Source organism: Patella vulgata, chromosome 6 (genome assembly GCF_932274485.2).
Source record: "Patella vulgata chromosome 6, xgPatVulg1.2, whole genome shotgun sequence".
Taxonomy (NCBI): Eukaryota; Metazoa; Mollusca; class Gastropoda; family Patellidae; genus Patella; species Patella vulgata.
In genome coordinates this window covers 17,811,202-17,833,534 of record NC_065884.2, presented here as the reverse complement: position 1 = coordinate 17,833,534, position 22,333 = coordinate 17,811,202, and the positions used below count along the sequence as shown (strand labels likewise).

Below are 22,333 nucleotides of genomic sequence, written 5' to 3'. Positions count from 1 at the left end.
CCATGAAGTTTTAGCAAAGTTGTTGGACTGCATATACCAGAGAGAGAAAGAAATGGGGTTTAACGTCCACTCAACACAAACTAGGTCATTTCAGGACTAACATATGGTTCAATTTTATTTGCATAATTCGCTTGCGAGTAGGGGTCTTTAGCAGTGGGAGGAAACCAGACGACCTGGAGAAAACCCACGAGGTTGGACAACCGGGGAATCGAAAACCACGCCAGTTGACTCAATGACTGACTTTATGATACAGCACGCACGTGCTAACCATTCAGCCATCCAACCCCCCCCCCCCCCCCCTGCATATACCAGGATTCTTAATTCAGTCAGATTTGCCCATCTTAACTGGGGAGTGAAAATGGAGAACTTACCTGTCAGTCTATTTTTACCTGCCATAAAATTAGAATTTCAAGGAATTAACCTTAAAATACAGTTAAATTTATTTTCTTAATGTGTAAAATTTGGGTTGATGCTAAAAATTGTCATATTCTTTGTAAAAAAAACCAACTTACTGAAACAGAAGTAACTAAAATACATCAAATCTTTTCAAATGAAATCCCTGACAAAATCACATAATAATCATTTTCATCATTCTATCTAATATAAAAACACAAATTTATATGGAAAACAATCACAGATTTTATTTCACACTATGTTCAAACAAGTTCCTCTTGTCGTTCTCAAGTAAGTAATGAAATAAAATCAGTGATTGTTTTCCATATAAATTTGTGTTTTTATATTATATGTTCAATTACTAAATGCGGTATAAGGATTTCATCATTCTATCTAAAGAGATCATATCAAAATCACAACGAAATAATAATATATAAAAACTTTATTTTAATAAATTTAGAATATCTAACAATTTTTTTATCAACTTCAAACAACTTTGTATATATACCATAAAGAAATATTTCTTAATTTGTGCTGAATATATAACTGAATCCATCTATAGATAAAATAATTCAAAATAGTATTTGATTAGAACATAAACAAAAGACAATCATGCACATGATTATGCTGTTTACAAAAGAGGTTCTGTTTACAAATAAGCAGTCTACATAAAATATCCCTTGGCAGTTGGATCAGGATCGGCATTCGGCAACCTAAACATACATTATGCAAGAGCTAAGTCTGACTATTGCAGGTCTTCTTTAGTCCTGAAATGTTATCTAAATTATTAATTAGAAATTAATTAACTTATCCAGAACATAATCAACTCTCGATGGCATCGCTAGCCGTTTATTGGATTAGGTTCTGATTTCCTGTTCGACTTCCATTCATAATTTAATCATTAAATGGATAATCAAGACTATGTTTTTTATCGTACAGAGAGAGAGAGAGAAATGGGGTTTAACGTCCACTCGACACAAACTAGGTCATTTCGGGACTAACATATGGTTTAATTTTATTTCAATAATTTGCTTGCGGTAGGGGTCTTTAGTAGTGGGAGGAAACCTGAGGACCCGGAGAAAACCCACGAAGTTGAACACGTACAACCGGGGATTCGAACCCATGCCAGTTGACTCAATAATCCATTTTAATGTTTAATTTTAAATGGTGAGAGGGTTCTAATCAATTAGATATCTAAACCATCCGATGGCCTGGAAAGTTGATTCTGGGCTTGTCTAAATAATATTTTAAAACATTTGAAGCTAGAAAAAAGACCTGCAATAGACAGATTTAGCCCTTCCATAATGCATCTTTAATTGTCGCCTTTCATATTTACAAATAAAATTGGTACAGCAGTAAAAGCATATGATCAGAGGTTTTTTTAAATATAAAATACTTTAATATGCATGAAATAAAAATATTGAGCAATGAATTTGTTGGCTGATAAAACGTCTTTTGAAAAAACATGGCTCAATGTAAGTTGCATATTTCATTACTTTTATAAATAATAGAACTGAATGCAATTCTAATATTTAGATTCAGTGGAAAATTTTGTATTGTCTTGAATGTCTATTTATTAATTATTATACTGTCTCTGTGTGTTGTACACTTGTCAGTGGAACGGGAATTGATCAAGTAGAAATGAAAATTAAATGGGGTTTGATTTACTACTCTGCACCGAGTGGGCTAATGCCATGTGCATATGCCATGCAGTGTGCTGAGGGAAGTTTTGTCTAGACAGCTGTGGTATGTCCTACTTTTATTTCGAGTTCCAACTGTCATGGATTCTTTTACGTACACAGGGTCTTGGTTTTTGGTCCCATCCGAATGACTAGACCCTATTCCTTGTCAGGCCTTTTGTCCTGCACCACTGACAAGGGGAAATCACCCTTGAAATTTCCAGGAAACTTTCTTGGCCAACACCAGGATTGAATCCATGGACCTCCGGACAAGTAGGTTATAAAGTCTGTTGGGTGTACGAGCAAGGTAATTGTTGAATAATGTATACAAATTTAGTCCCAAAATAAACTAGTTCTTGTAGATAGGAGTTCAAACCACCAGTTGTTACTGTGTCTTTTTACATCAGGCACATTGTGGTTACCAATTCTCTGAGTTCACATTAGAAATAAAATCCTTTGTATTCAAACTGTGCGATTATATCCATAAACATAACAAATCATCTGGTACATAAAGACATGTTAAAACAATAAATATCACTTTCAAGCTGTTCTGGTTTGTTCACAAATATGATTAAAAGTTCTGAAATTGAGAAAAAATAAAATTGGTTACATTTAAAATTTGTCTAAAAGACAATTTGTATTATTACTAATGTCATTCATTTCTGAGTATGGTGAAATCCTTGGATGAAACTGGGAATATATTTGACAGAATGGAGCAAGGCATAAAACTTGAAACTAAATAAGCCACATTAAGGTTCCTAATAAATAATATTGTTTCTACATAACCCAAGGGCTAAATATATTTGTTTACGTCAGCTTGATTTTTGTCAAGATCGCTGATATTTAAATAAGGTTAGGGCACGTGACTTTTGGCGAGATTGTAGATAAGGGTTAGGTTAAGCATTGGGGCTAGGTCCAGGGTTAGAGTTGGGATTAGCGCTAGCCTTGTTTACATCTCGTGACCTATGACGAAAAATTGAGGTGGCCTTATCATTTAGCACTAAAGGTGAAGGTCATAACTGCTGCTTTAAGAACATGCTTGAACCATGACCACAGAGTGTGATTTGTCTGGTAATTTGCCAATTATCACAGAATATTGCCCACAACCTATATATTGCAGTCATGAAATATATCGAGCATTGATTGAGGCGAATCAGAGCTTTTCAAGCAGTGTTTGCCATATTCAAGCCCAGTATCAATACAGAGTTAAAGTCATCTTCTTCAGAGTCATATAGTATAACACAGACCTGATTTATATGTGCAGGTATAGGGGCAGTATACTTACAATGCATGTGCTGGTTTATTTCTCTGTGTTCTACAGTTTTTGCCCCAGTAACAGTCTGGTCGCTTTGTAACTGCCTCTGAAAATAGAAGTGGATATTCAATACAGTTATATTACATGAGATCTTCTTTATAGTCGAGGTGGTCCACTGACTTTATGCATATTATAGACATACGCCCAAATTCACGCTGAACTCGGGTCCTGACACTCAAACAAACCTGACCTAAATTATTCGTAAAACTACAGAAACTCAACTGAAACTGTAGTTTTTTTGTATAACTTTACAAAATATTGATGTCTAATCTTGAAAACCAGGTTAGTCCGCATTGTGGGTTGTTAAGACTAACGACAAAATAAATTAGTTTTATTAGTTACTAATATGCCAGAAGTAGAGACTTACCATGAGAGAGTGAAATGGGGCTTAACATCCACTCAATAGAAACTAGGTCATTTTGGGACTAAAATATGGTTTAATTTTATTTCGATAATTCACCTGTGCATAGGGTCTTTAGCAGTGGCAGGAAACCTGAGGACCTGCTGAAGCAAACCCACGAGGTTGGAAGGCGATCCTACTCCTTGCCAAATACAGGTGGGGAATCGAAACAACACCACTTGTCTCAATGACAGAAAAAGAAATGAAATGAAATGGGGTTTAACGTCCTTCTGTTCTGCTCTGAGCTGGGCTAAAATTCCAACTGTCAAGGGATCTTTTACGTGCACACCAATGTGTACACAGGACCTCTAGGGTTTTTTGTCCAATTCGAACAACTACACAGCTGGCCTTGTCAGGCCCTCTGTCCTGCATCACTGAAGATGGAAAACCATGCCGGGAAATCTGGATGAACTTTCTCAGTCAATGCAGGGATCAAACACCTGACCTCCAGGCTAGCGAGCCAGCATCTTACCCACTTTGCCATCGTGACCCCCGATTCAATGACACACCTTGTGATCTAAAGTGCACACATGAGATCATTCAGCCACCCTAAAGATTTAAGAGATCAATACTGAACAAGGTTTAATCAATAAATATTGTATATTTACCTGGTAAATCTGTATTTGGTATATCACGGCGATACTGATACGCTAGTTCTTTAAAATATCTTAATGCGCAGGCATAACATATGATAGCATCAGACTCAAGCTTTCGACCAAAATGCATATTATAATTTCCTGTAAAATAAAGATTAATTATTGATACTCTTCTCACACAGTTTGTCATGTTTTACAGAAATATCTACTTCAACATAAAGAACTGGGCCCTTAGTCACGAAAACTTAAACTAAGTTACAACCGAAATTTTAAGAAATACTGCAACTTCATTGGATATATGCAAATTGATTTTACTGGTCAGCCAATCGAATTGCAGTATTTCTTAAAATTTCGATTGTATCTTAGTTTAAGTTTTCGTGAATAAGGGCCCAGGTGTAGTTAATATTTACATGTAGGTATCAGTTGGATTTATAAACACAAGTGAAAATTTATGTCTGGATCTGGGTGTTCTTCAATAAAATATATAATCTATGTATTCCCCAACAACCAGCTGTAAATGGGAAATGAAACAAAATGGGTTTAACATCTCTGCACCAAATTAGGCTAATGAAGATAGGAATAAACAGCATCATTTGAAAATACCACATAAGCTAAAATCCAGATCTCTCTGAAACAGACTGTCCCCAAATGTCTATTGTATTAATCAAACAGAGAGAGGGAGAGGGAGAGAGAGAGAGAGAGAGAGTTTAACATCCACTTGATACAGACTAGGTAATTTTTGGACAAACATATGGTTCAATTTTATTTTTATAATCTATCTTTAGCTAGGGGAGGAAACCAGAGAAAACCCATGAGATTGGATAATAAATAAATAATTGTCAATTTACCTGCGGTTCCAGTACATGTATATTCACCGGAATCTTTTTTCTCTATACAAACTTTCAGTAAATCTTTTACAGACATATTTTTTGATTCTAGATAATTCTGTTAAAAGTATAATAAACATTTGTAAGTTAACAAAAACAAGGACCTGAAAAATATTACTGCAGCTAACAAAGATCTGAAAAGTGTTAAAGATAGGTTGCCAGGCAACGAAACATACGCCCACAGCAGCTATATCGTCCGGGCAGTCAACAAGAGTTGTCACATATTTTTACTTTTTTCGGTAATGAAACATTTATAATACATTAAAATCTGATTAAAAGTAATTATGAGAAAACAATTAGAATTTGTTTGGTTTTTATAAAGTTCTGCCCCATGCTAACGTTTAGTATACAAAACTTTTAACATCATAGATTTAGCTGTTCAAGTCATAAAGATTCTTGAAAATCAATATACTTGTTCGTCTCAAGATCTTAAACACTGTGTATAAATTTAAAGTCAATCGGATATTAACTTTAGCCTCTAGAGCGTCCACAAGATTTTTCAAAGTGATCAAGGGCCATAACTCTGGCAAAAATTACCGGAAATCGCTGAAAATTACTAGGCTTCTTTGTCTCATGGTCTTCAACACAGTATATAAATTTAAAGTCAATTGGATATTATATTTAGCCTCTAGAGCGTCCACAAGAATTTTCAAAGTGATCAAGGGCCATAACTCTGGCAAAAATTATCAGAAATCGCTGAAAATCAATAGGCTTCTTTGTCTCATGACCTTAAACACTGTGTATCAATTTAAAGCCAATCAGACATTAACTTTAGCCTCTTAGAGTGTCCACAAGATTTTTCAAAGTGATCAAGGGCCATAACTCTGGCAGTAATTATCGCTGAAAATCAATAGGCTTCTTCGTCTCATGACCTTAAACACTGTGTATACATTTAAAGTCAATCAGATATTAACTTTAGCCTCTAGAGCATCCACAAGATTTTTCAAAGTGATCAAGGGCCATAACTCTGGCAAAAATTATCAGAAATCGCTGAAAATCAATAGGATTCTTCGTCTCATGACCTTATACACTGTGTATAAATTTAAAGTCAATCGGATATTAACTTTGACCTCTAGAGCGTCCACAAGATTTTTTGAAGTGATCAAGGGCCATAACTCTGGCAGTAATTATCGAAAATCGTTGAAAATCAATAGGCTTCTTTGTCTCATAACCTTAAACACTGTGCATAAATTTAAAGTTAATCGAATATTAACTTTGACCTCTAGAGCGTCCACAAGATTTTTTGAAGTGATCAAGGGCCATAACTCCAACAGTAATTATCGAAAATCACTGAAAATCAATAGGCTTCTTCGTCTCATGACCCTTAACACTGTGTATAAATTTAAAGTCAATCGGATATTAACTTTAACCTATAGAGCATCCACAAGCAATTGTGGACGCCGGACGGACGGGGGCAACAACAATATACGACCACATTTCAATGTGGGCATATAAAAACTACAATTATACCAAACTCATCGGAATGACAACTGAATTCACAGTTACATCACTTCAAAAGGTAGATTTAATATCAAATTCAAAGGTCACAGGTAATGAGGCCATACTAATTTGAATTTCTGTTCTTCGGGAACACAAATTAAAACTTTTGCCTCCAATTTCTTCAGGAAACAAAATTTTAAAACAAAAGTACTTGGTTGCTCTTCTGAAGAGCTTTAATTGCAAATAAATAGGATTTGAAAGTATAAAAAAATAACATCGCACACAAGAATTGACTGGGTAATTTATTGATCAGTACCCTGAAGAACATAAAACTTGAATTGGTTTGACCATATCAGTTTTTTTCTCCTGTCTTTTATAATAGCAGAATTTCATCTGAAGTAATAGATATAAGTTTTGGTATTTATATCCATGACTTGTTTAAACTTACCTTCAGTATTTCAGATTCATGAGCGTTATCTAAAACCAGTGATACTAAACACTTTTTACCAAAGTTAAAATCTAAAAAAATAAATCAATAAAAAAAAATCTACTTCATTTAACGTTTGGACTTTGTAATGGTATCAAATAATCAACAACACCATAATTATAGCGAGTGAGAGAGAAATGGGGTTTAACGTCCACTTGACACAACTAGGTCATTTTGGGACTAACATATGGTTCAATTTTATTTCAATAATTCGCTTGCACATAGGGGTCTTTTAGAAGTGGGAGGAAACCGGAGGACATGGAGAAAACCTACAAGGTTGAACAGGCGACCCAACTCCTTGTCACGTACAATCGGGGAATCGAAACCATGCCAGCTGACTCAATGACTGACCTTATGATGCAGCACGCACGTACTAACCATTCAGCCATCCAACCCCCACATAATTATACAAGGAGAGAGCAAGAGAGAAATGGGGTTTAATGTCCACTCAACACAACTAGGTCATTTCGGGACTAACACATCGTTCAATTTTATTTCATTGGGGTCTTTAGCAGTGGGAGGAAACCGGAGAACTAAGAAAAAACCCACGAGGCTGGACAGGTGACCCTACTCCTTGTCACTTACAAACGGGGAATCGAAACCACGCCAGCTGACTCAATGACAGTCCTCATGATACAGCGCGCATGTGCAACCCCCTAATTATAGAAGGGAAACCCCCATCATAATAGGTTTTATAATTTTCAATATATTTGGATCTGTGTTGGTTGATGGGAAGGGGCCTTTGGACTCTCCATTAAATACCATAGTTCAGATGGGGTTTTTCAAGATCGGTTCTCACTTGTCAGGGATAAACAACAAAAGTGTCTAGTCATTTAGATAGGAAGAAAAATCTGAGATCCAATGGTGTACACATTGGCATAAATGTAAAAGAACCCTTGGCAGTTAAATCCGATGAAGGATTGGTGGAATTGTTGCTTTTGGAATAAAATTATTCCACCTCAAAATTGCACATGTAACCATTGAAATGACAAATATCATATGTTAGTCTCAAACTGATTTCATGAATATGTTATATTATGACTAAATTGTTTAAAATACAGATCTAAATTTCGTTTTGTTTTTTTATACTTTCGATTGCCTCCACTACATGATCTGACCAGTTGTAGTAGGATGTCATGTCTAGGGTCATACAAGCAACTTTTGCTTTGTCTTTGCTGTGAATGTCTACCCACAGTTCCATGCACTGCACGCCAAGATCCTAGCGTAGTAAAGGCAAGTAAACAAAATTTTGAACTATAAAAAAATGAAACGGAAGAGAATCTAAATTAAAATATGTAATCTCATTCATTTGTGGACCAGCAACTGGTTCTATGGCTCTGTCAATTCAAGCTTGTTCCTTAGACAATTGTGCACAGATTCTCTGATTTTTCAACTAATTTAAGACAAAGTATTATTTACCATTAAATTTCCCTAAACAACCCTCACAGTTGACTCTTCTACAGCCCCAGTATAGATGACAAAATCCATTTTGACACAATGAACCTATAATAACAAAATGTTTAAATGTTATATCAAGGAAAAAGTCCCACTTTCAATCACATCAAATTCAAAATGTAATTATTCAGACTGACTATAAATTTCAGGTTGCATTTTTGAACCAGGAACTGATAGCATACACAGAGTAATCATCTTCTTCTTGCTTTTGACACGATGCTCTTCAATTCAAGTACCATCGACATGAAACTTGGCATCAATCAGATTACAATACAGATCTATATTTCATTTTGTTTTTTTATACTTTCGATGGCCTACACTACATGAAGATCTGACCGGTTGTAGCGATAGGTCGCGTCAGAGGTCATACGAGTGGCTTTTGACCTTATGACGTCAGACATTTGATTAACCAATCAGCATTGATGTTACTAGTGGATTACCCACAGTTCCGTGCAAAATAGGCCTAAAGCTCGCCGTAACAGACCGTTTCATTGGCTATTCCCTCACATCATTCAGAACATGTCAATGATAACAACTCTTCCAGATCCTAGTGTAGTAAAGACAAGTACTTGTTTCGTACATGAGGATTCATGGGAGTTGGGTAATTAGGGCAATATGGAGTCTTCAAGTCTGGCTGGCTATCACATGTCAGGGGTGGAGCTTAGTGTGCCTAGTTATTTAGACAATGTCCACCTGTTGTTCACACAAGCTTGCATGTAAAAGAACCCTTGTCAGTCAGTATATGAAGAAGAGTATGAGAAACAATGCTGTCCAGTCAAAATTCCTCCTTTCCTATTACTTGTGTTACTAGTAATATTGCCTCATGAGGTTGATCTGAATTTTCCAGGGTGGTTCCCCTTTGTCAGTGGTGGAGGATGGAGGGCCTCACAAGGGGCAATGTATAGTTTTTTGGATAGAACAAAAAAATCTAGGTCCAATGTACACATTGGCGTGCAAGTAAAAGAACCCTTGACAATTGGAATTTGAAATAAGAGTAGCTCGTAACGCCGCTTTCCGGGCAAAATTTCCCATGACTCACTTCATGGTGTATGCCCATCTTCATTAGATCGAGCAAAATAGTAGGACATGTTAGTCTCAAAATGATTAAAGTATTGTGTTCATTTCCTTCCATTCATTTTACATTATACAATTTACCATGACAACAAGTAAACATACTTACATTGCTGAGGTCGTATCAATGGGTTACCAGGTCTTTCCAGACGTCTGTCCGGCATAGGTTCTAAACAACAATTACATAAATAATGATTCTGCATTGGACCACATACAAATTTGGGAGGTGGACTTGGCATAATTTTAGCATCAGGATTGGAACAACCTTCACCCAGATCAGTTGATGGACCAGCACCTGCAAGAATTAAAAGTGAGTCAAATGTAAGTCGGCATAAAAATCATCTGGAATTCCTCATGTAAACTCTGGCATGTGATCCTTTGCTTATAATGCTACTGCCTCAATCAACTTCAAAACTTGCAAAGATATACCTTTTCAAGAAAAGATTCCAGCATTAGAAGTTTTTATTATAGCTCCCACACTACACAATGAGAGCAGACATTAGTCTGAAATGTTACAATGTGGTATTATTCTGCCCAAATTAACATTTATTTATAGAAAGTTTTCTCATATTTTGTTTGGCATAACTTAATTAAATTTACAGATACATATTATGATTATTACAATGGGGACCTATTTATTATAGAAGGGGAGTGGCAGAAGATATTCTCATTATCCCTTGTGGTATTGTTCCGTTCTACTCCACTAACAGCTGGATCCATCCACGGGATTTTCAAAAATTCAAATCATCTTCCCTCGGTCATAGCTTGATTCTACAAATCAATCAAAAAACAGCTTATATACCAGTCTTAGCGTCATTGATTACGTTCACCAAAATAATCTTAGTTGCAATAAAATGTGACTTACTTCCCTTTGTCCACTCGATTGGTCGATAAAAATAGTAGAAGTATCAAGGGCAGATAATTTCACTATGTGTCTCCCCCGTGGATGCGCGCAGACATGAAATGAAATGGGGTTTAACGTCCTACTGTTCTGCTCCTATGCTGGGCAAATGAAGACGGGCATGCGCCATGCAGTGTGCTATGAGGGAAATTTTGCCCTGGCAGCGGCACTATCGCCTACTCTTATATCGAATTCCAACTGCCAAGGGATCTTTTACGTGCATTCCAATGTATACACGGGACCTCGGTTTTTCGTCTCATCCAAAGGACTAGACAGCTGTCCTTGTCAGGCCCTCCGTCCTGCATCACTGACAAGGAGGAACCACGCCGGAAAATCTGGATGAACTTTCTCGGCCAATGCAGGGATCGAACACCAGACCTCCAGGCTAGCGAGCCAGCGTCTTATCCACTTAGCCACCTTTTCCCCCCGGATGCACGCAGAGGTAAGTGGAGTAGAATGGAACATATCACTGGGAATACTGAGAATGGGTGGAGGAGTAAACAAATGCAACACTCTGTGGTTAATAAGGTTCGGTTTTCACAAGCTGCAAGTTTAATTCCCACAATTGTAAGTAACCTGACTGTGAAACAGTTTCTTTAACTTATTTGGTTTCCTCTATCTGACTTCATCCAGCGAATCAAACAATTATAACAGATGTTTAACGTGTTTAATTTTAAAGAGATTAACTTCAATATAATTAATTTAAATCATGTATAATACCATCACAGTTATCAGCCAATTCAGATTTATCTTTTCCTACATCTGTAACACATGCTGAAATAAATGGAAATGAAATGGGGTTTAACTTCCTATTGTTCTGCTCCGACTGGGCTAATGAAGACAGGCATACGCCATGTTATGGCCTACCCTTATGTCAAATTCCAACTGTCAAGGATTCTTAGGTCGATTTCTAACAGGTAAAAGACTCTTTAACGTGCACGCCAATGTGTACACGGGACCTTGGTGTTTTGTTCCATCCCAACAACAATGTCCCTTGCCAGACCATTCGTCATATGACACAAGGGTAACGACATTTAAATTCTTGATTATTTTGAGACTAATATATGGTAATTTTCATTTTTATGCAGGAGGAATGGGATGGGGGTGAGATCTTGCCCAACAAATATAAAATATGTAAATATGTATTATCTAGTTATTATTTATCTTTAAAATGAATTTGAAACAGTTGATAAGTGGAATTTTGGTCTTTGAAGACTTGCATTATTTTTATGACACATATTGGGTAATGTGGATGATTAAAATCTAAAATATTCTGACATTGATAACAGTTGGCATTACTAAAAATTTTGACATTGATAACACAACAGTTGGCAGTACTAAAAATTTTGACATTCATAACACAACAGTTAGTATTTTGACAATGGTAACAGAACAGTTGACAAACTGAATCTCACCTGTAGGGACTGGCTCTTTATATTCAGGACACTGACGACACACAGTTTTGGGTGGCCTAAAATAAAATCATATATTCTTTTAATAGCACACATCTATTTTAGCTGCTACCCGCCAGAAATATCAGCCTATTCAAGCAAGTTCGACATTGTAAAACTAAAGTAACAATAGTCCTAAAGTTGCTGATAAAAAACTGTGCAATATTTTAACAATATCTAAAATTCCAAGGTTCAATCAATGCTATAAATGTACTCAATTTGAATTTTTAATTAGAAGACAAATTATAGAAGCCTTTCAATTGATTTTACCCAAGACCATTGCCACCCTGACACTTGCATGATTTTCGTTCCCACAATGGGCGCAATTCGTCACTTCAATGATTAAAGTCTCTGGGAACAAGTGTGAGGAGTGTGTGAAAGGTGCAGACTTGCGTGTCATGTCATAGAGAGAATTTTGAAATTTTCAAAAATTTGGCACGTGCCATGTGCCTGTCATTTACATGAACCATGCATAAACATTATGTTATGTGTGCTGTGCATGACACTGGAGAACAATGCCTACACGTGCACAAGTAGTGCCATTGCATCTCAATGCTTACCTATGCTGCCAATTTATGGCCACACATTGTGTAGACAGCTTCACCTAAACGGCACACCTTGCAACAATGCATTGTGCGGCACTGAGGTGACAAAAGTCGTGCATGTGTCACTGTGGCATAACACAAGGCACTAGCTTTCTTATGTCACCAGCAGAGAATGACGATGTTACAAAATTTTCAATGCATCATATTAATTTTCATAAGTACTTAATCAATTAACTATTATTGGTCAAATATTTCTAAAGCAATTCAACATTTACAATGCTGTAATTTTCAAGCATTTAAAAATCACTCAAATGAAGATCAGTAGAGTTAATTAAAAAACTTTAATTTCTATAGAAAATGAATTGTTACATTTTACAAGCATGTAATTTATAGGGTTATAATAATTTGTGTGGTTATAATAATATTGATATTTATAATTTGTGCAGTTATTATAATATTGATATTTATAATTGTGTGGTTATAATAATAATATTGTTATTTATAATTTGTGGTTTTAAAAATATTTATAATTTGTGTGGTTATAATAATATTGATATTTATAATTTGTGTGCTTATATAATAATATTGTTATTTATAATTTGAGTGCTTATAATAATATTGATATTTATAATTTGTGTGGTTTTAAAAATATTGATATTTATAAGTTGTGTGCTTATAATAATATTGATATTAATAATTTGTGTGGTTATAATAATATTGATATTTATAATTTGTGTGCTTATAATAATAATACTGATATTTATAATTTCAACTTACGGAATAACACCAAATGGTAAACCAAATAAATGACCAGTTGCTGCAGGTCTGTAATAAAAAAAAGAAACAAAAATAATATCTATACAAAAGATGTTTTGTAATGAACATATCATATTTTTATATAAAACCATCAAATACATGGCAAACCCATATAAAATGTGTATTAAAAAAATATAGCAAACAATAAGTTAACATCAGCTTGAACGTTGTTACGACCAGACATAAATTTAACAAAGCTGGGAGATAAGCTACCATCTGTCTCAATTAAATGTTAAATACTCATATTTTAAGTATATTTTAGAGATTGTCTGAAAAATGGAATAGAATATGGTAAGTTTAATAAAATCAAAATATAAACTTGCCTTGGTAATGTCACATAGGGACTAAAAGAAAAAGAAAAGACAATGTTTATATATTAAACATGCATTATGTAAGAGCTAAATCTGCCTATTGCAGGTCTTTCTTTAGGCCTTAAAAATAATAATTATTAATTTATTAAAATGACAAAGCCATAATCAACTCTCAATACCATCAGATACTCAAGATTTTAACTAGTATGAATGGTTCGACCATTTTAATGATTTAATTTAAAAATGGTAAAGCGAGGCTAAGACTTGAATATACCAGTACTGTGGTTATGATAATAAGCAATCAATTGGCACATCTTGTCAAAATTTTCAATATATTCATTTTGCATTACCGGTGTCTATTTTTGAACTATTATAGCAAAAAAGGTAAGCTCTTAATCTAAATCTTACATTATGTATCTTTCATATAATTTAATAAATGATTTTTTCCCTTCATGTTTGTATTAATTTTTTGCTTGTATTAATTTTTTGCTGGTATTAATTTCCTTTTCGAATTAAATTCTTGTTTGTATTATTTTTCTTGTTTGTATTAATTTTTTGCTTGTATTAATTTCTGGCTAGCATTAATTTCTTGTTCTACATTTAACAGTTCTAAAGGGTGAATGATATCTTACGGTGGTGGAACAACATCATCATCATCAGAATCAGGTTCTTCTACCGAATCTTCATAATCATCACTTTCTTCACCAAACGAATAACCATCTTTTTTTGGTTTTACAGGATATAGCTGTGAATGACAATAGAAGATTCATAATTCCTTTAAATTCAGAATGTATTATATTCATAAACTGACTTGGCCTGACTTCACTCATTCATTCCAAAGACATTTTGCCAGACAACAAAACATAAGCCAGATGCATCAAAGTCAACTGAGCAGTCAAATTGCCCAAGCATAAATGACTTGCAGCAAATTTATTTTTTTTGTAGCTAATAGGAGCATTTACAAGATACTAAAACCTGAACAAGAGTAACAACCCAAAGAAAATTTGTTTATACGTAATACTGATTGACGTCAGGGATAATTTAATTGTGACAATGATATAATTTAAATATATTACATTACATACCATGTCTCTAGTTATTTTGTTTCTACTATCAAGTTCTTTAATTTCTTCCTCTGGCCTTTTTTTATCTAACAAGAAAAAAGTATCATAATAATATTTTTCATCAACAATAAATATTAAATTTTGTATTGTATTTTTATATGCTTCAATAATCATTGCCATGCGTAAGAATTAACCACATGTTCCCATCTGGCACCCCATTTGTCATCACACAATATTTTAATCATTTTCCATGGAATGGACAAGAAAATATTCCTTAGGCTATAAACATAGTGATGTTCACGATCTGCTACATAACATAAAAATATTTGTAGTTGAAGTCTATTAAATGAAATGGAAGCTTATTGATCCTATTACCTGAAGCTGACAAACGACTTCTGGTGTCCTAATTCTGGCCTCTATTAACCCCAACTAAAAGTGTCAGACGAGCAAAATTTTGAAATAGCATTCCTGATATATAGTAGTTTAAAGGTTAATGAATATAATCAAACTTTTACCCGGATGTTCTTTTAAATAAGCTTCTACTAGATTATTAACAATATGATTCTTGTTAATTCGTTCAGCTTTTAATCTACACTGAAATATATAATAAGTGAGGCGTCTTATTATTCAGAGAGGGGGTCTATAGGCTTCTGCCTGTTCTCCAATCCAGTTTCTGTGAATAAATATTGTTTAGAAAAAAAAAAAATATAGAATTATTATTATTGTTCTGCACCGACTTGCAATGGGCCAATGAAGATGGGCATACACCTATAGTGTGCTATGAGGGAAATTTTGCGCTCTTATATCAACTTCCAAATGTCAAGGGTTATTTTATGTGCATGCCAGTGGGTACACGACAGCTCAGTTTCCATCCCATTCAAACGACTAGACATTGTCCTTGTCAGGCACTCCGTCCTGCACCAATGACAAGGGGAAACCATGCTGGAAAATCTCTAGGAACTTTCTTGACCTACACCAGGATGGCACCCCGGACCACTAGATTAGCGAGCCAGCACATTATTCACTGAGCCATCACGGCTCCCTAATGTAAATGTAATTCACAGCTTAGTTTACTCTTGTAATGACAGATTCGATAAGAATTATGGATGGCGGTTTGACACATATATATATCTTTCAATCCACCTAACTTTATATGAAATACTGTTTTGGTCCTACTGGGCTAATGAAGATAAGCATACACCATACAGTGTGCCTGGACAGCAGCGCTACGGCCTGGATCGCTTATATTGAATTCCAACTGCCAAGGGATATTTTACGAACATGCCAATGTGTACACCAGACCTTGGTTTTTTGTCCCATCCTAACAACTAGACAGCTGTCCTTGTCAGGGGAAACCATGCCGGAAATCCTGATGAACTTTCTTGACCAATACCGGGAGCGAACCTGCGACCTCCAGAGTCGCAAGCCAGTGTCTTACCCACTTAGCCACAGGAGTATCATTTTTTGGACACTCCCATCAGCCTTTCTTACTATAGTCTTTACCATCCGTCACAATCCTTGGCTTGCTCAGTTGTATTGAAAACACACTTTCATCTTCCTCTAGTCGGTATAGAATAGGGAGGGGCGTCATAGGTGGAATAGCCTAGGGCCTCTATTTATTTGAATCCGACAGTGCATGTAATACATGTACTATACTTACAGAAGGGCATTCACTAGATCTTTCCATCCAATCAGAGTAACAACCAGCACAAAAGGAATGCATACAAGGCTGAAGACTGGAGAAAAAAACAACAAAAATTTGAATATCTCAAATTTGTGGACAAAAAATAAGTTTACAAGAATCTGATGTTAGCTCTTTTATGAAGTGACAGAGAGAGAAAAATGGGGGTTTAACGTAAACTCAACACAAACTAGGTAATTTGGGGACTAACATATGGTTCAATTTTATTTCAATAATTTGTTTGTCTGTAGGGGGTCTTTAGCAGTAGGAGGAAACCTGAGGACCCGGAGAAAACCCACAAGGTTGGACAGGCCACCCTACTCCTTATCACGTACAAGCAGGGAATCGAAACCACGACAGTGGATCTCATTGACAGACCTTATGATACAGGGCGTGCACGCTAACCATTCGGACATCCAACCTCCCCCCCCCCCCACTTCATGAAGGAGACGAATAATATAACAGCTGAAAAGGAATACACGATCAAAGGGAAACAAATCTTAAGAATCGTTTTTTAGTGATTGGTTGCTAATAGAAACAAGGAAAATGAGAAATTTCCACAATTACTATAATCAACATAATATTCAATGATGCTGATACCTTATACAATCATGTAATATTTCTTGACAAATAATACATAGTAGACTTTCTGCTAGAGCATCATCTTTTTCTGGTGGTTTTGTAGCTATATCCTTACTGTTACTTGCACTGCTTTGCACGTCACTTTGCTTGTCACCACTTTCATCTACTTTCATTTTAATTTCTGTCTTATCATCTGTTTGTTGTTTTTTATCATCATTCGTTTCTACTGGCAATTTCTCTTTAGATGACGATTCATCTGGTTTGGAACGTTTGGATGGTGGATCCTCATCTCTTGAGGTCTATAAAATAAAATCTAAAATTCACTAAACTTTATTCATAAAGCTTTATGTGCATGCACATGACCAGCTCATGACAATATACACCTTGGCTTGTAAATCCACAGAGATGTCAATAGTAGTGTCAACCTTTACAAAACATCAAAGCTGAAGCTGTTGATGGAAGACCTCAGTACCATCAGTTAGTTTCCAGGTCCTGTCTTTATTAGTCCAGTTGGTGTAGAAAAGGAGGATGTTAAACCTCTATTTCATTTCCTAGTTTCTAGGGAAATGCCGCTCTAAAATCAGGCATTATTAGAACAGACTAGAGAATCATGACATTACCACATATATTATTATCACATGCACGAAGTTCCAAGCTAAATCCAGTAGGTATAGCAGCAAATTTTAACCCAAAAGAAGGGAAGTAAAACGGACGATAAATGAGAATAAAATTTCCTATACTCTGGTAAAATGAGAATTGGACAATAGTAAATTGTTTCAATGGCATTTATTAATTGAACTGGAATATACAGGCCTCAATTCTATGGAATACAATTACTGCTTATTACTGAGCGACGTTTCGACTAGGCATCTCTAGTCATTATCAAGCAATGATATAAAATGAAATGGGGTTTTACGTTCTACTGTTCTGCTCCTAAACTGGGCTAATGAAGACGGGCATACGCCATACAGTGTGCTATGAGGGAAATTTTGCCCGGGCAGCGGCACTATCGCCTACTCTTATATCGAATTCCAACTGCCAAGGGATCTTTTACGTGCATTCCAATGTATACACGGGACCTCTGTTTTTAGTATCATCTGAAGCTTGACAGCTGTCCTTGTCAGGCCCTCCGTCCTGCATCACTGACAAGGGGGGGCAATGATATAAAATATAACGAGACAATATATACATGTAAAAAACAAAACTTGATTAATGCTGACCAACCAGAGACACCCTTATAATTACCTTGAAGGAAACCTAACTTAATTAACCTACTATAATTATGAAAGTGGTCAAGTTCACTCAGTAATAAGCAGTAATTGTATTCCATAAAATTGTGACCTGTATAAACAATAGTAGGTGGGTACCTGTGGTCTTTTGAAGCCTTGAGTAGGTGATGGAACCAAATTTATTTCTTCATCTGAAAAAAATTATTGAAACCATGACAACAAGAGATAAACATTGAAAACCAATTAATTTGATCATCACTATTCAAAAAGCTGTTATATCAACCATATTACTAACATTAGTCAGATAAGTTCATTGTTACTATTTCCTTGAAGTGCCAGTCCATAATTCTCAACATCTTTAAGACAGTAAATATAAGAGAAAGAGAGAAATGGGGTTTAAAGTCCAGGCAACACAAACTAGGTCATTTTGGGACTAACATATTGTTTAATTTTATTAGCACGTAGGGGTCTTTAGAGGTGACAGGAAACCCGAGAAAACTCATGACGTTGGACAGGCAACCCTACTCCTTGTCACGTTCAAGCGGCGAATCGAAACCACACAATTTAACTCAATGACAGACCTTGTGATTTCACGCGCACCCATGAAACCACTAGACCACCCAACCCCCCGCGAGTATATAAGACTACCCACCTGCAAGTGTAGCATCAGCAACATTATACTCCTGAGTTTCTTCATCTGATTCTTCTTCTTTAGCTAATTCTTTCATATCTTGATAAACATATCCTATATCTACCAAATAAATCAATAAATATTGATAAACATATCCTATATCTATCAAATGAATCAATAAACACAACTTCAATCAAAGATGGAAGAAAATCCAAGTAGCAAAACATTATATTTATTATTCAATTTTTTATACAAATAAAATATAAAAAATGGACTTTGATCTCTATAAAAGCAATATCTTAACTATATGTGGCTACTGTTGAATGTCCTCTAACAAAACCCCTCAGACTCTCCTTTTCAGGGGAGATATGGTGACATGGTGAGTATAGACCGGGGTTTATCCCCTTCTTGTCAGTGGTGCAGGACAGAAATATGTCATTGTTCAGATGAGACTAGTAGAAAAACTCTAGCACCATGTGAATATATTTACATTTATTAAGAAAATATTCTGTAAAGTCCCATTGCATCATTTGCATATTTCACTACAATATCAAATTTCTCACAGCTTAATCCAAACGGCAGATAATCTAATCCAGACATGGGATTTGAAACAGGCCCCTCATTGTGTTCGTAAACATCCAAATGGCGGCGGCTTATTACCTAGCAAGAAGCATTCATCAATGAAATTTCAATTCAACATATCTTTGTAAATAATGAACAGAATTGACCCATTATTGGACTAATATCCCTATTAGTAGAGATTCGTATATCATGTATTGTAGTTTGCAAGGGATTCATATAACGCTAAAATGATGCATGGAGAATTATATTTACTTACTGAGTTCTTCATTGTTCTTTTTGTAGACAACAAAAAATTCATCTCCATGAGACAATAATCTACTCTGTAATAATAAATAAGTGTAATGGACTTGAATGCACTTTAGAATTAATTATACTGTATTATGTACCAAGTGCTAAAGGGTTAACCTAATTCACTACTATAGACAATATACACATGTACCAAGTGCTAAAGGGTTAACCTAATTCACTACTAATACTGATAATAATTACCTCTCCTTTAGTTAATTTGGTTACCATATTCAGTAACGTTCCATTTGTACTGTAAAAAAAAAAAGGTGAATTTGACTACGGTAATAAATCATGTATAATAATGCAGATGACATACAAAACAAAACTGGGATAACATCTTACCTTTCACCACCAACAAGAACAATAAAGGGGAAGGAGAGAGAAAGAGGGTTTACCGTCCACTCAACACAAACTAGGTCATTTTGGGACTGACATATGGTTCAGTTTTTTTTTATATTTCAATAATTCTCCTCCGCGTAGGGATCTTTAGCAGTGGGAGGAAACCGGATGACCCGGAGAAAAACAAAGCGAGTCTGGACAGGCGACCCTACTCCTTGTCACATACAACCAGGGAATTGAAACCACACAAGTTGACTCAATGACAGAACTTCTGATACAACGAGCACCACTAACCATTTGGCCATCCAACCCGCTCAACAAGAGCAATAAAGACATGCTTCTGCCAAGCAGTGTGCAAGGAGCCATTACAGCCTACTCTTAATTTAATAATTTAGCTCTCAGTGGATCTTTAATGAGCTGCTAATGATATAGCAGGACTTCAGTTTCCATATCTTAAGAACATAGGCCTGGCATTGAAAAGCACCTATGTTGTTAAGATATGGCAAGAAACTGACAAAATATCAATGGTTGAATTTCATAATTGGTGACATACATGCAACATTTCATAAATTTTGGCTGCAATAACATTCTGAGGTGTAGAACTATTTGTTACTGTGAAGACAATCAAGTGCCATACATTAGATGGATTATGTAGTTACGTTGTAGGAGTCAATAAGATACATATAGTAATTATAAAGTAGATTATCGTTACCTTGAATCATGAAGCCACGCTTCACCCTTGTTATTTCTCTGAATATAACAATGTGTACCAGACACCAATTTATTATCACCTAAACTAATGTCACAGGCTACAAAGAAAATTTAAAATCAATCATTAATAACGTTTACACAAACAAATCTTTAAGTTTTATTTCTGCATGATTACATGTACATTTTTGTTTGTTTCAAAATACATGTTGAATATGAACCATATGTACCTTGATACACTTATGCCTTTTCTTTGGTTGGTACCAGTACAAGTTTTATCAAGGACATTATTATTATAAGGCCCATAGCCATGGCTCTGTGAAACTAAGCTTTCAGTTCTTTAAAGTTACATAAGAACATTGATTACATTGAAATAAAAAATGCAAGTAATAACATCATATTATTAATTCCCGAAAATACAAGAACTGACCTACAACTTCAACTTGTACATTTGTGGTACAAGAGTTACCTCATCACTCAACATTCCTTGTCTCAAGGTAAGGGAGGGTATACTGAGCAGTTATATCTGGATTAGCCTTAGTGAATCACAATCACAATGGCCTTTTTATTGATTGAACAAAAACTGTATTATATTTTTCTTCTTTCTGAACAACGAATGATTATTGCATGGACAATTGAACATAACTACAAATTAATAGAGAGTCTATAGAGTTATAGAGTCTAGGTCCATGATGATTATATCTACATATTGAACAGTTTGGAAGATCGGTCTCAAATTGTACTTTCCAATCTGATTTGACAGTAAGACAACAGTCAGCAAATCCTTAAAGCAGATCATAGAACTTTAATAATAAAGTATCGTTCATTACATTTTTTGAAATGATAAACAAAATGAAAGTAGAGAAATCAACCTTTAGCTCGACCAATGGTAAATTTTTCCTGGTAAATTGGGAATGGCTGACAATCTACATCTGTAGTGCATACCAACTGTGCCCATGCTTCTTCTACAGTTTTATCCATTATTCCTCAAGTGCCACAAAATAAAGATACAATAACTGAGATTGTCAATGTTCAGTCATGTCGCAACCCTGATCTCCAGTCAACATTCTCAAAATAGCGCCCTCTATCGGAATACTATAAACAGAGTTAACTCCCCTGTAGGCTGCACTGTAATCATTGTGAAATTGTGGCTACAATAATATCAACAAATAATTTCCCAATTGACTTTAATTAATGTTAATTCCCGTCTCTTAGACCGGCTCTAACTTTTCTCCACATTTTCGTTGGATAGAACGCTTTCTACCGTACAGATGGAGTAACATGTGGCAAACTCTTGCTCAAACTTGAGATATACAAACTGGAAGTAGAGATGAAAAAAAAAGTGCAATTTTCCGCCCTACATTTCAACCTTATCAAACTCTTAAAGGGCCAACCTGGATTATATATTGGAGAATAAAAGTGTTTAATTTTGTGTTAAAAGCCCATAAAATCACGCGAAATCTTTAAAGGATTACCTGTATG

At 35.3% G+C, this 22,333-nt stretch overlaps 1 protein-coding gene across 2 annotated transcripts; it reads right to left on the bottom strand.

Moving 5' to 3' along the window:
- Positions 1 to 830: 830 nt before the first annotated feature.
- On the bottom strand, positions 831 to 21,942 carry LOC126824232 (E3 ubiquitin-protein ligase CHFR). Of its 2 annotated transcripts, XM_050553424.2 has the most exons (22): positions 21,724 to 21,942; positions 20,856 to 20,952; positions 20,006 to 20,054; positions 19,773 to 19,836; positions 18,956 to 19,054; positions 18,442 to 18,494; positions 17,093 to 17,373; positions 16,472 to 16,547; positions 15,327 to 15,405; positions 14,833 to 14,897; positions 14,380 to 14,492; positions 13,760 to 13,780; positions 13,398 to 13,445; positions 12,040 to 12,095; positions 11,345 to 11,398; positions 9,833 to 10,018; positions 8,617 to 8,700; positions 7,159 to 7,229; positions 5,232 to 5,328; positions 4,396 to 4,524; positions 3,358 to 3,433; positions 831 to 2,652 (listed from the first exon to the last, which is right to left on the bottom strand). In XM_050553424.2, exons 1-22 carry the CDS (start codon positions 21,830 to 21,832, stop codon positions 2,613 to 2,615), a joined length of 1,947 nt encoding a protein of 648 aa, XP_050409381.1. In that variant the 5' UTR covers positions 21,833 to 21,942; the 3' UTR covers positions 831 to 2,612. The 2 variants fall into 2 exon arrangements, with proteins under 2 accessions (XP_050409381.1, XP_050409382.1); XM_050553425.2 differs by lacking the exon at positions 11,345 to 11,398.
- Between the last annotated feature and the right edge of the window lie 391 nt (positions 21,943 to 22,333).